At 38.7% G+C, this 14,435-nt stretch overlaps 1 protein-coding gene across 2 annotated transcripts in view; it reads left to right on the plus strand.

Annotated features, from left to right (window-relative positions):
- CTNNA3 (catenin alpha 3) overlaps window positions 1-14,435 on the plus strand; it is a 1,564,769-nt gene that overhangs the window by 812,585 nt on the left and 737,749 nt on the right. For both annotated transcript variants that reach the window (XM_012801447.2, XM_003783622.3), the window contains 2 exons: window positions 2,736-2,816; window positions 12,447-12,599. In XM_012801447.2, the coding sequence (XP_012656901.1) occupies window positions 2,736-2,816; window positions 12,447-12,599 (234 nt within the window). The remainder of the gene's footprint in view (window positions 1-2,735; window positions 2,817-12,446; window positions 12,600-14,435) is intronic.

The raw sequence follows: 14,435 nt of genomic DNA on the forward strand, positions 1-14,435 counted from the left end.
AGGGCTATTTCTCCTCGCCTTATTTATTTTTATGCCATGCAAAAGGAATAAAGAAGCATAACATGGCTTGATGGAAGCCAAATAAATCTGGATAAATAGAGAAAGGACCTAGTAAAAATCTGGAGGTGAAAAAGAAGGAAGGCGGTTGTGGGTGGAGGGAGGGCATGAGGGGAGAGAAACGGAGGGAGGGAGAACTTTGTATTCCCTGTGATGACAGGGGCTGTTTATTATTACCAAGAGAGCAAAATATCTTTGACCCAATGAGGCATCTTAAACTAAGGTTAATCTATGGCTAGAAATTAGGAAATCATCTTTATAGCCCTTATTGAATCTCTTCATGCCGTCACCTCTTGTCATCCTTTATTAAAGTTTTGTATGCTTCTGCTGCTGGCTCTGAGAAGGTCAGCATCCTTTAGTTCCGATGAATCACAGCACAGAGGCTAGTGGGTTTTTACAGCTCACACGCAGGCGTGTCCCCTGTTATTACTGATACTGCGTGTGCCTGGTGGGGGGGGTTCGCTTTGTTTGTCTCACCCCTGCCCCCTTTTTTCTATTTCTGCGTTCCTAAAGTAGAGAGAGATACATCCAAGAGCTATCACTGCATGAAACTAGAAAATAACAGCTAGGTTCTTTAGGTAAAATTAGGAACTGTCTTATAGCCTCCTGTGCATTATTTATGCCATTGCCTTATATATCACTGAATTAACCCTCGCACTTCTCCATGGCTACAATGCTGGGTAGCTACAGATTTCATCTGGGTAATTGCCACCATTTCTCTGATATCCAGAGTTATATTACTGCTCATTGAAATAATCCACCTTCTATGCCTCCTATTTCTCCCCCCACCTTTTTTTTTCACTAGACATAGTTTCCATTCTATGCACATTCTATACTGTCTTTCAAAAATAAAATGTGGTCAAGGACTTCATGGTCCTCCACTGTGTCTCCCTGTGGGAAGCAGCTGGAAGTGTGTGGTGCCATCATTCGGCTATCACAGTGCCTGGGAGTTAGTGTTGGAATTTAGTGGACATGGGTCCAGGGGCGCCAAATATCTTGCAGTGTATAGAATGGTCTCAATGATGATAATTTTTTCATACCTTAAATATCATTAACGCAGCCACTGAAAATCTAGGTCTAACTAAGGTTTAGGTGGGTGCCAGCTAATAGAGCATTTTTACAGTGCCTTGAAGCTCAGTGCAAAAATCTCCTCTCCAAACTCTAGTATGACTATTTCCTGGAAGATGATAGGCCCCAATGCAACTATTCTGTGTTTTTAATAAAGTTCATTTGTAAACTAGACCATTCAATGAGACCCATGTAAGTTACTAGTTGAAACAGAAAAAAATAAGATAGACTTGCCAGCATCAAGATTCTAGCAGTAATGAGTGTGCTAGACGGGTAATAAGCGTGCGCGGAAACAAAACGAGCGTGTCGGGAAATGTTCAAAGTGCTGTTGGGGCAAGGAGAAGTGAGAGCTGACTTTTGAACAGAATTTCTTTTTATTTTGGAATTATTTATCGAAACCTTTGAGGAACAGGCAAGATTTCCATAGGAGTGTTTTTGAGAGACGCTCTCTGAATTCAAAGGTATATTGTGTGTAAGAAGCTGAGGAAGAGATAGGAAAGTATAGATAGGTTGCTACCTTCAAGGACAGTATTTGAGAGGATCTGGCAGGAGATAAGATTAAAATGGTAGGTTAGGGCAGAGTGTAGATGGGCTTGAATTTCTTGAAGTCTTTCCATTTGAGGACGTGGATGTATGTATCAGGTTGGTCCCTGGGAAGAGAGTCTGACACGCTATCTAATTGCCTTCACTTGGCCTCAGCATCCTTCTTCATTGAGTCCATGCTGCAAACTCTTAGTTATCAACTGCTTAAACTTGCCTTCCTGATTTTCAAGGTCTTCTCTCAAGAACTCTTTTCACTTTATTAATTTAAATAGCAGCAGTTTTCCTAGAGGTGAATCACATAATGATTTTTTTCAATCTCTTTTATATGAGATATCACTAAAAAAGAGTATGATTAGATTTAATCCAGTTGTCTCCCACAAAAATAATATGTAGAAAATACCAACCAAGGTGACTCTCCCTGCGCTTAATAGCCTAAAGATTTAGGTTAAGGATATAACAGAGAGAACTGCTCTGCTCAGAGAAGAAAAAGGTGTTTCACAAACGATCTTAAAGAGCCAAAAACAGCGTCCAATTCCTACTTAAAACAATCTGTTCTTGGAATATTGTCAGCTAAAATTGTGGTCAACTTTTGAAAATGGTAAGAATTTACACTGCATATTTCATTTAGTGTTTAGCAAAACTCCAATATGGTTCTGCATAACTTACACAATACACTATGAAAATGACTTCAGAAACTCCCACGGAAGTTGACAAATTGGGCATCTAATGCTTTTAAGCTAATTGCACGCTTAGCAGTTAGAGACTTGACTTGTTAAGAATGAAGATCACAGTTTCATGGAGATAATGTTCTGCCTACTGCCGCCCCGACTACAACCCAACCTTGTATCAGAAATATTACAGAAGCTGAGAAGAAAATAATGTGAGCTTTAATCACCATTCTACTTAGTCTTAAGTGAAATGCTCATGAATCATATGTAATATAGCAGTTTTGAAACCTATTCTTGAATTTCAAGCTGTTATTTTCAGAAAATTTAGAAAGCAAATTGCTAAGTGATAAAGAGTAATTTGATACCATTGCTTATGTGATTTTTTTTTCTTCTTTGCAGACTGGAAAAAAGGAAAGGAGTAATACCCTGAATACGGCCATAGACAACATGTGCAAGAAGACCAGGGACCTTCGCAGGCAGGTGAGGGCAGGGTGGCACAGAGACAGAGACACACATGGCGAACGGGGCTGTTACTCACTGCGGAGTAATTTATTTCTTGTTTTTGGTATTTTAAAAATTAATTTAGGGGCACTGTGGCTCACACCTGTAATCCTAGCACTCTGAGAGGCCAAGGTGGGTGGATTGCTTGAGCTTAGGAGTTAGAGACCAGCCTGAGTCAGAGTGACACTGTCTCTACTAAAAATAGAAAAACTAGCCAGGCAAGGTAGGGTCTACAGTCCTAGCTACTTGGAACACTGAGGCAAAACGATTGTTTAAATGCAAGAGATGAGGTTTGAGGTTGCCGTAAGCTATGTTGGCTCCACAGTACCCTATCCAGGGCGACAGAGTGAGACTCTGAATAAAAAAAATAAAGAAAATTTTAGAATAGCAGCAAATAACTATGAATGTATACTTTCTACATTTATATCCTTAATTTCTGTGGCTAACAGAAAGTAGAAAAAATAATGTGTGTTTTAATATCATGCAGAATTACATTCAAATCCTGACTCTATCCTTGTTGGTTGTGAGATATCAGACACAGATTTCATCTCGTAGCTTCTCTGAACTTATTGAACCTAGAAGACGGAGTTAAATAATACACAATAGGGCTGTGAGGATTAAATAAAATGCATATCAATGCCTGCTCCGTAGTTTTTAGGAAATGTGATAAACCGATGCTATTACATGAAAAACTGAGTTTATCATATGAATGCTTACAATGAATAGCTTATAAGTAACTTGGACACCCTACAAATTTCCCATTCCAATTCTTTTTGCAGTGCTTCAAAAACTAGTTTCTGTTTAAGTTAAAGCTACATTCTAACCTTAGGTCACCAGGAACATAGGATTAGAAAGGACTTCATTAAATAATTTAGAAGTCTGATACTATGCCAAAGTTAATTTTTTTTCCCAGAAATATGAAGACTTGGCGATTTTCGAAGACCTTTTCTCTCCATTCCTTTCCACTCATTAATAACCAGAGTTCCTTCTCATGTACAACTTTAACTTGGTCACTATTAACTCATAAAAGAGGGGCAAAAAGCTTTTAAACCATAAGCTTTTAATGTAATATATTATTATAGTTTAATGGGAAGAGTTAGAAAAATGGCTGAGCAATCCTTTCATCAGAAGTAGGTCCACAAATGGAATAAATAGGGATTGCCAGCCATTTAATACGAGCCGCATAAAGACACAATTTTCAAGTCTGTGAAAATCTCAGTTTATGGCCTTAATGGGAATTCTACTTTCCTGTCAGCACAGAATCACAGAAGGTAAGAGTTGAATGGAACTTACACATGTCTTGTGATACAGAAGAGAAAGCAGGCCAGGGTGATGGAGAGATCTGCCAAAGGAGAGAGGGCATTGGGTCAGAACCCACACAAGGACTCAGAAACCTACACCCTAGGAGTCATCCTCCCCTTCTGTCACGTGCTTTCTATTCTGGATCTTATTCATGATGTCTAGGACTTGTAAAAGTTGTTTCAACCTATGCGCTAGCAACTATTCCATCTCTCCTTCCTGTCTCTTCCTCCTACATTGCCTTCAACGGAGTTATTTAAGAGATTATAAAAAAGGTATTCAAAGAGATTTAGTCTACATTTTTCCTATAAATCATTATTTGTCTTTAAAAAGTCATGAAAAAAGCAATGCTTTACATATGGGATTATCAGATGTATCAAAAAAAAAAAAAGATAGGGGGCCCCGTTAAATTTGAATTTTAGATTAACAATGAACATGTTTTAATATAATTATGTCCCAAATATTGCATGGGACCTACTTATATTTCAAAAGTCATTAATCTAAAATTCAAATTTAGCTTGAGCACCCTGTATTTTACCTTGCAATCCTACTTGTGATTCCACCTCACTACCAACAGTGAGATATAGAAATAGCCCTGAGAATTACTAATACTATTCTCCACAGTAAGGAGGTATTTCCAACTTGTAGAGAACTACTGTGTTTGGGAGGTATGAAAATCTCATGTGGTTTCACAGAAAAAAATTATTTTTTCTGCATTATTTCTATTTTCTATCCATGTTTAATAAACCACCAGAAAAATAAAAAAGCAATCTTGGTTTCATCTCATGATTCCTGGATTGGCAGGGGGTCTGCAGGCCCATTTCTATAGTATTTTCACTTGCGTTTTCCTACATAGTAGGAGTCAAATGGTGCCTGTGGCTGGGTTCAGGGCTCCATACTTGGGCCATAGTGCTTTTTCCTTTTTCTTCTTTCCATGAGGCATCTGTTCCTTTATAGCCCTTCCATGTGGCTTCTCACCCTAGCAGGGTAGCCTGGATTTCTTAGATGATGGTTCAAGGTGCCAAGAAAGGAGAGATGAAATCTACCAGGCCTTCTAAATGCCCAAGCTGCAAAGTCATAGGATGTTGTTTCCTCACATTCTATCAGTCAGGATGGTCATACCCTGATCTCAGTCAACAGGAAGAGGCAGAGGTCTGTCTCTTGTAGAAGAAGTGGTACGTGTGCATAGGAAGGGATGGGATTATTAGCAGCCATCTTTGGCACATCCATCGTCTTCAGTGTTGGGGAGGTTAGTTGCTGTGTTGCTGTGCTGCTGTGTTTTTTTCCTATTATCTTCACCTGCCCTCTCTCCCAGACTTCATTTTTTCATCTTGATATTTATGCTTTGGGTGGTATATTAAAAATTAGTTTAAAAAGCAATATGTTGTCTCCACCTTTTTTTATTCTACAAAGTTTATCTAACAGTGTGCTTTAAACATGTTACATATATACACACATTATATACATATACATTAAATATATATATATATAGTACGTGTACATACACATATATATATATTTGTGTGTGTGTTTACATACACACAGGAAAGAGAAAGCCCTGTCCCTAAAATGTTTTTCTTTGAGGTATTTAGTGCTCATCTTTGCTCAAGAGCTGGTTTTATTGGCTTGCTTTAGGAAAAAGATAAGCACAGTTCCTCTTCCTGCCCCTTCCTCCTATTCCTCCTTCTTGACCATGTTCCCATCAGAAACACAGAAGCCTTTTAACTTTAGTTCCTGTGTCTTTGCAAGATTGGACTTCTTCCTTGATGAATGACATAGATTGCTTAGAAATATCTGAGGAGAAATAAATTATAGATTAAAGAGCTTCAACTGTAATTTTCTAGAAGGTGACATAGTACTTACTTATTCCAGCTTTCTTGCTCTGTGACTTTCTTGCCTGTTTTAGTAAAGAGCAAAGATAGATGTCCTTGGCCTGGTGTTCTGGGTTCTCTGTTGATTTGGCCCTGACTTAATTCCCATTATTCTTAATGTTCCTTTGCCTTCAGTTCTCTGTCTCCATTTCTCCTTCTCATCACATGAACACATTAACCCTACGACTAAAGAGGCTACTACTTAGCAAAATGTCCATCACCTCCCTCTCAAACCCATGTGTGTCTTTGTATATCTGGACTTTTCAGCTTGGTGCCTCTCCACTCACTCCCCTTACACCCTCAACTATCCCCTAATCAACTACATTCAACCAAATACTACTTCTTCAATGAAACTTTTGCTATTTTCACTAGCTGGAATCAGTCATGCTCCTCCTGGACCATTTACAGTATGTATAATCCTATTATAGCAGTGATCATATTCTTCTTGTATTTTGTTTTTTTCTTTCTTAATGAGTGTTCTTCCCACTGGATTTTAAGTCCTCATAATGATCATTATGTCAACATTTCTCATTTACTAAATGTGTTCCCAAACTTTCTTCCAAGTGTATTTATTCTTATTTATTTTTATTCTCAAAGCAAGATATAATGCCATAGCATTATTATCTCAATTTCTCAAAATGAGTCAATGTACCAAACATCACTAGCTAACTGACAGAGGCATCATGGTTCTAGTCCAGGTTCATCCACCCCTAGCCTATGTAACCACCACCCCTAGGGGCAAAAACAATGGCCAGTTTACTTTCAGAAACCCTTCTTCCCAGTCCACTTATTGTTCCATTATAATTCTTTTCTTTCTTATTGTTTTATATGATTTTTCAAATTTAAATTTTCTGCTTCCTTTAACCTTTTATCCCCATCATTCATGAATTGCATGCTTGATGGCACTCTCTTAATGAAAGGAGGAGGCTTTTAAAATATCTTGTATTAAAAAATACAAACATTCAAATATATTTCATTTCTGTTGTTATGTTGAGTGAAACTTACATTTCAATTTCACTAAAGGCAGGTTAACATTTTTATTTGTGTATATCAAGAAAACATTTTTTTAACACCATAAATGTCAAAGTAAGAATGAGATGTGTCAAATAAAATAAGATTCTGGTAAAAAAAAAAACCCAAAATGCCAAAAACTCTTGATCGACTCTTTGATTGTTGAGTTTCTGAATTTCTAAATCTGTGTCTTCTCCATGGTGATAGTCCCAGTACAACACTCGAATTAAAAAAAAAAGGTAGCCTCTTACGTGCCCTAATCATCATCCTTGTCTTCAAATATGAAATATCCACAAGATATATATATATAGAAACGTAGGTACACACTGAGTTAATTATTGGTTGACTTAGTTACTGCCAGTCAATCGAGCTTTGAAAATCGTATTTTGCTATTTGACTTAAAATTAACATGGCATTAGTACACACAAATAATGCTTTTCTAATTCCTTGAGGGTGATTCTTTCCCCAAACACTTTCTCCTCTTCCCATTCCTCTTATCTTCACAATTTCATTTTTTCTATTTCTTCATTTGGTAGTGTGGTGGGGGGTGCTCTTTTAGAGTTTTCACACAGGGCTTTCACTTTTGAGTTTCAATTGTAGAAAAATATATTATTTTATTTGAGATCCCAAACCACTTACGTTGGTGGGAAATAGAAAGATTGATGTCTCAGGGCCTTTTATTAAACTGGAGTGAGAAAGATGGAAAGCGCCTCAGTTTAGTTTTATTCTGACATCTTTTATATCCGGCCACAAATAGGTATTTATTGGAAATGCATCCTTCTAACTCCTACTGGACTCCCAGGAACTTCAGATTTTAGTGCTGTGGCTCCCATTTCCACATTGTCATGTGGAATTCTTCTTTAAACATTTTTGTATATTAACCAAATAAAAGGGATGGATCATGCTATTAGGCAGGAGGATAATCTGAAAATAAATAAGAGGATCCTTTAGTAGTACACATACGTATACATGTCTGTGCAAAAAACTCACATGAGTATGTCGGGACATAAATTGCTTAGCATAACATTCAGTCCTTCCACATCTCTTCTCTATCTGCATTTCTAGTCCATCAAATAATAATTCCTCTTTACAGTCAGCGTAATTCAGAGCATGACAGAAACAAACCCAATGATGAATGAAGCAGAAGTAGGAGAGGATGCAAGACTTTGGAGTCGGACTCTCAATGAGCAAATATTAACCCCGGACAAAGGTGCCTGTTTCAGATGGATTTTCCTTACAGCAGAGCGTAAGACTGGGGCCTGAGAACAGGTAGATGATTTGGGAGATGATTCCCAGAAGCAAGTGTCAGAGGACATGAAAAGTGGATGGGAAAGAAGAAATGGTACACTGTTGAGATGCTGTTACAGGCAACAGGCATGTCTGGTCAGTCAAGGAGGCTGGGGATTTTATCCAGTAGCTCCCACACCCGTTGGTGACGGGATGCTTCCAGTTGTGGGGACTCTCCAGAACTTCCAGGCTATGTTTGTGTTTTGGCTGAGAACCTCACAGAGACTTGGGACAGACCCTGAGAAAGAACGGCAAGAGGAATGGAATGCCCACAAGAGGCCTACAGTGTTTTTAGAGGACATGGAATTATTCCCCACAACAACAGGTAAAATTAGAGTAGGTCCAGGGAGGATGAGATATAAGCCACCCAAAGCCCATATAACACAGACTCCAATCACGGTTATGACTGGGAAGAGAAAGGGTCAGGAATCACCACGTCAAACAGGGACTAGTGAGAAAATTGTGTATTGATTGACCTGTTATTTATGTGGGTTAAGAATGGGAAGGATAACTCCCTGCCTCTGACTGTATGCTATCTGTTAAAGTAGCAGTTCCCAGTCTTTTGCCACCAGCAACTGGTTACGTGGAAGCCAATTTTTTCCATGGACTGGGGGGTTGGTGGGGAATAGGAGGCAGAGCTCTGGTGGTAGTGCAAGCAGGGGATGTGGCCATAAATACAAGGAAGCTTTGGGGATGTGCAGGCCCACTGCTTGCCTCCTGCTGTGTGGCCTGGTCCCCAGTAGACCACAGATTGGAACCTTTTTGGCACCAGGGACCAGTTTCTTAGAAGATAATTTTTCTGTGGCTGGGATGAGGGGTAGGGTGGGGGCAGGATAGTAGGTGGAGCTCAGGCAGTGATTCTGGGCAGCAGGTTGCTAAGGAGTCACACTGGTACCCATCCAGGGCCGGGGCATCAGGAATTACAGTCTGAAAGGGCGCAGTCAGTCCAACACAAGTCTCTAATTTCTGACCATATTATTCTGCCATGAAACAAAATGCTCACAAAGGTTGGCACAGTGTGAGACAATACTTTTTCTCCATCTTTCATACTTGCTTTGGTGTAGCAGCCTGTATAGCCTATGGCGAGGAGGAGTGAGAGTTATAAGAAATACCTGTACAGCTCAATAATGGAACACCTTGGTGAAAAGGGCATGGAGAGGGATTTAGCACGCCTAACAAGCATTGGTGAGAGCATTGGTGAATTGGCAGTCTCTACACCTGTGGTGTTGAGAGGCACGAAATCAGTCTTGTATTGGGCTGGAGGAGAAGGCAGTCAGGAGCCTGCGCATTCTACCATGGACCCACTTACTCTGACTCTATCTGCTCTCCTGCCTGCAGAACCCCAGCACAGCCAAGCTCCAGCCTGCAGAACCCCAGCACAGCCAAGCTGCACTAAAGACTAAGATCTATCTATTCTAAGACGGCTTTACTCTCTCAAAGACTAGCTCTCTCTCTCTCCTGCTGAAGTAGATAGCCCTCTATCTACTGAATTTGCTGCTGACCAAGGTAGCTTAGCGGCCTGCATCCGGAACCTAGTTAAGCCGGCTGAGACCTGGCCAGTCCCAGGCCCTGACAAGCAATGGCAGCAGTGAACTGTGACACTTTGGTGGTCAATATGAAAAGCACAAGAAGAAAAACTGACTTTTGCATATAGTTGCAGATAGGAATGTATATCAAAGTCCTTTTTTGTAGGAAAAAAAATCCCTCTTTAAAAATGTATCTCAACATAGCGAATAACAAGTCTCCTTCATGTCACAATAAAATGACCAGCAACAGGAGGGTATAATCATTGTCTTCACCCCCTCGTCCCCCATTTACTTTCAAACCATAGCAATAGGACTCTTGCTATACTTTTGTGCTAAAACTATGAAGTGCATCAATAACCTATCAGCAGTCAACCAATGGATAAGTCACAGTCATTTTTTTAAAAAAATGTAACTTCTCTTTAGGGTGGTGCCTGTGGCTCAAAGGAGTAGGGTGCCAGCCCCATATGCTGGAGGTGGCAGGTTCAAACACAGCCCCAGCCAAAAACTGTAAAAAAAAAAAAAGTAACTTCTCTTTAAAATTTGACTTCAAACCTATTCTCCTCTTGAAATATATGTATATCCACACGCATTCACACACACATGCAACTGTCAATCACCTAGTTTTCCTTTATTGTGATATTTAATGGCACTCACTCCTCCACTAGATTATAAGGGACCATACATTTTCGTCTGGACATGCTTCACAATGCCTTATTTTGATAGAAAGATGAAGAAATGGCGCTCAGAAATATTTGTCAAACTGAATGAAATCAAAAGCACAGGAGAAAAGATTCAACAAACTCGTGATATGACTATTATGTTTGATGGGATGACTACATTTGGAAGGCATTGACACGTTTGTTTCAAAGTTTGTTATTTGCTCATCATTTGTTCTCTTTGTGTCTTGGCCGTTATCTGAGTCTCTTTTTAGGACCTACAGTGTCACATACATGACTTCCCTACAAAGCAATATTTCCTGAGACTTTATTCTTGGGTCTCCTCCCTGTGTGTCTCCATCCTTGAGTTCCCTCTCCCATGCTGGCTCCGCCTGGGATATCTCTCGGGCACATCTCCCCCCAGCTCTCCTGCTGCATATGGCAGTTACAAATGAAAGAAGAAAAAAGTAGAAGAGAGGGGTGCTCACTGAAAAGCATCCCCTCTGAAAGAAGCCTTCTACTTTTCTCTTATGTATTGGAAATTTACACAACCTGCAGTCCCCAGCTCAACTCCTACCTTGTGACCTCCTGCCTGACTTTCCTAGTCCCTTCCCTGTAGACAGCAAATGCATTATTCATTCCCTTAATGGTCTTCCTTAAATCACTTAAAGTCTTTCTCTTCCCTGGCAACCCCTTGGCATTCGACACTCTCTCCTATAAGTACTCAGTAAATATTAATTAATTGCCATTAATGGTTTGCTTTTCTGTATGCTAAGCAGAACCCCTCCTTGGGGATTTTCCTATAGCCCTTGTGAAATTGTTAGTAGCCAAAACATTTCATACCCCTTCTGAGAAAGTTCCATCATCTGGAACAGAGGTGTGTTTCTCCTGGAAACCTATAGTTATTATGAATTTATAATTCTATGATGATTATAAGAAGATAGTACTTTTGTATACACCTGTATCATTCAGATCGTGCCCACAAACACATGTTACTACTCATTCTCACATAATCCAAAACTATGATAAGTGTCTACTGGATTAAAAGTGCCCTGAAATAGACTTTTCATAGAAGACAAATTGCATTTTTTTGTCTAATAGCTATTTGTCCTTTGGTGTAATTGTATAAAATTTATCAAACTAACTAGGGGGTTGACCTAAATTCTTGGGACCCATTGATAGTCATTGTTGCAATTAATGAAACATTTCAGGATATTGTGATCCATAAAGGCACAATATTATATAAATACAATAAGTTAATTTCCAACACAGTTTAAATCTCACAAAATATCTGAATAGACTAATTGCCTGATTGTCATTTATAAGCTTCCATGTAATCTAATTAAAAAGAACTAATTGTAGCAGAATATTATAGTTGTGTAATAATTTAAGGTGTGAGGGCAGGAACAATTAATGCAAATAGAGAAAATGGGACATCAAACTCATTTATTATTCTTCTTGCTCTATTAATCTGTTATCAACTGGCATAATCAGTGATCTACCTTGGTTTAATTACCATGAAGTCTACAATTTAGCTAATCAAAATTTATCATCGGTTCCTCCAAGGTAGAAAACATTTTATAATATCTAATTAAGAGAATACAAGATGTACAATGTTATTTGTACACATGCATAAACATTCTAATAGTACAATTTCTTTGAGAAAAACAAAGTATTATCATTTTAATCTGACTTCTGGGCTAAGTACAATTTTTACAAAAAAAAATAGGTTAATTTCTGAGAGCAAGGGAACTACTGCTGAATGATTTTTACCCCTGGATATTCTGTTTGTTTTAGTTTCTTAAGGCATGTTCAAATATAGTCTTAAATACACTGACTTTGGAGATTGTGCAAAAAATGTATGAAATGAATGTCGTAACCACGGAGATTGTAAGAATAGGAAATAATATGAACTATTTCCTGAAAAATAAAAGCTGTGAATGTTTTATTTCTTCTCAGCTCCGCAAGGCTATTATAGATCATGTGTCAGACTCTTTCTTGGATACGACAGTCCCACTTTTGGTTCTCATTGAAGCTGCTAAGAATGGCCGGGAAAAAGAAATAAAAGAATATGCTGCGATATTTCATGAACACACCAGCAGGCTTGTCGAGGTAAGCATGCTAGAACGGTAACTATCTTCAATCCACGAGAATGAAGCTCCTATTTCTCCTGTAGGGTGGTTGAAATGTACTCAGATAAAAACTTTTGAAAACATATTACCATGTAGCAGAGTGGAGTCACATAATATAAGGCATTACATAAGCATTATGTCAAATAGTGTAAACCAAGCCATGTTGGCTCAGAAGAGAAGCAATGTATTTAGAAAGAGCTACAAGACCATGCACACTATTTTGTAAAAAAGCCAAGTGCCCATCAACCCATGAATAGATTAATAAATTGTGGTATATGTACACCATGGAATATTATGTAGCCTTAAAGAAAGATGGAGACTTTACCTCTTACATGTTTACATGGATGGAGCTGGAACATATTCTTCTTAGCAAAGTATCTCAAGAATGGAAAAACAAGTTTCCAATGTACTCGTCCTACTATGAAATCCAATTATAGCCCAAGAAGAGGAAAGGCAATAGAGAGGAGAGGGAGAGGGGAGGATGGGACCACACCTACAGTGCATTTTATAAGGGTACATGTTAAATTTACTAAATGTAGAATATGAATGTCTCAACACAATAACTAAGAAAAGGTGGCGAAGACTATGTTAACCAGTTTAATGAAAAAATTTTAACTTGTATATAAAACTAGCACATTGTACCCCATGATTGCATGAATGTACATAGCTATGATTTAATAAAAAAATACATATTATATCAAAGCTACACAAAAGAACTGGCTAAATACATACACATTGTTTTATCCTTACAAGTATTTTTCCCATTCTTAAAGTATGAATACTATATATCATGCTATTTTATTGCATCTCTACCATCTTCTCACTGCTGTATTTATATATCACTCCTCCAGTCTTTCAAATCATATTCAGCTATGACTGTAGAGTAAGAATGTATAAGGGTGGAGAGATCCATGGATAATTATGTAAGAGTAATGGATTGGCCTGTGTCCCAGTGGGACCAAGAGGAGATGATAAAACTCTGATTCCCGCTGTTTGGACACTGATGACATGGGAATGCCCCATGATTTGGGATGCAGGGTGGCATGATGCTGAGGGAGCCATAAAGTGCTAGGAGATTCCCAGAAGAGAGAGAAAAGGCAACCTGTTGTATTATGGACATCAATAACACAGCGATAGCACAAGAGAGAGCCTGAATGAAAGAATTTCTGACACAAATGAGATGACGGTACTCACAAGACCGGGAACTCGTGGCAAGAAGGGGCAAATGTGATTGACCACATCCACTGATGCTCACCCAGCCCTCGTTAGTGTGTCTGGCCCAGCTGTTGACAGCTGCCATCTGTTCTGATTGTCAGTGCCCATGACATACTTGGTATCAAATGTTTGACTGCCACACCTTCCTATACCAGCCATAAATTCTGTGGTGAAATGTGGGTCTTTTCCCCAAATACGTGCAAAACTTATGAGTGAAAAACTAGCATAAATTAGAATCATAGAATCTAGAATAAATTAGAATCATAGAATTTGATATACCATCTACAAGAGAAAAGCTTTTCCAACATGGTTAATGTGGGTCCACAGGGAAGGAGGTTTACGGTGTATTTAGTGTATGCACTGAAAACTCTTTCTGGATCTGAATCTCCGCAACTACAAAATGAAAGGAGTGGAGGAATACATGATTACTAAAAATTATTTTTGCCCCATCTTCAACTTTGAAATCTCTTTTGAACTTCCCAAGAACTCTCTGAGTTAGAGCAAGTGTTACAATTCCAATTAAATTTATATGAAAATAAGGGTACAAAATCCAAACAAGGCTAATTAGAGTTAAAACTGATTTCCAGGATTACCATGTTTA

Source organism: Otolemur garnettii, unplaced genomic scaffold, assembly GCF_000181295.1.
Source record: "Otolemur garnettii isolate 467f Iridium unplaced genomic scaffold, OtoGar3 scaffold00008, whole genome shotgun sequence".
In the NCBI taxonomy this organism is placed as follows: domain Eukaryota; kingdom Metazoa; phylum Chordata; class Mammalia; order Primates; family Galagidae; genus Otolemur; species Otolemur garnettii.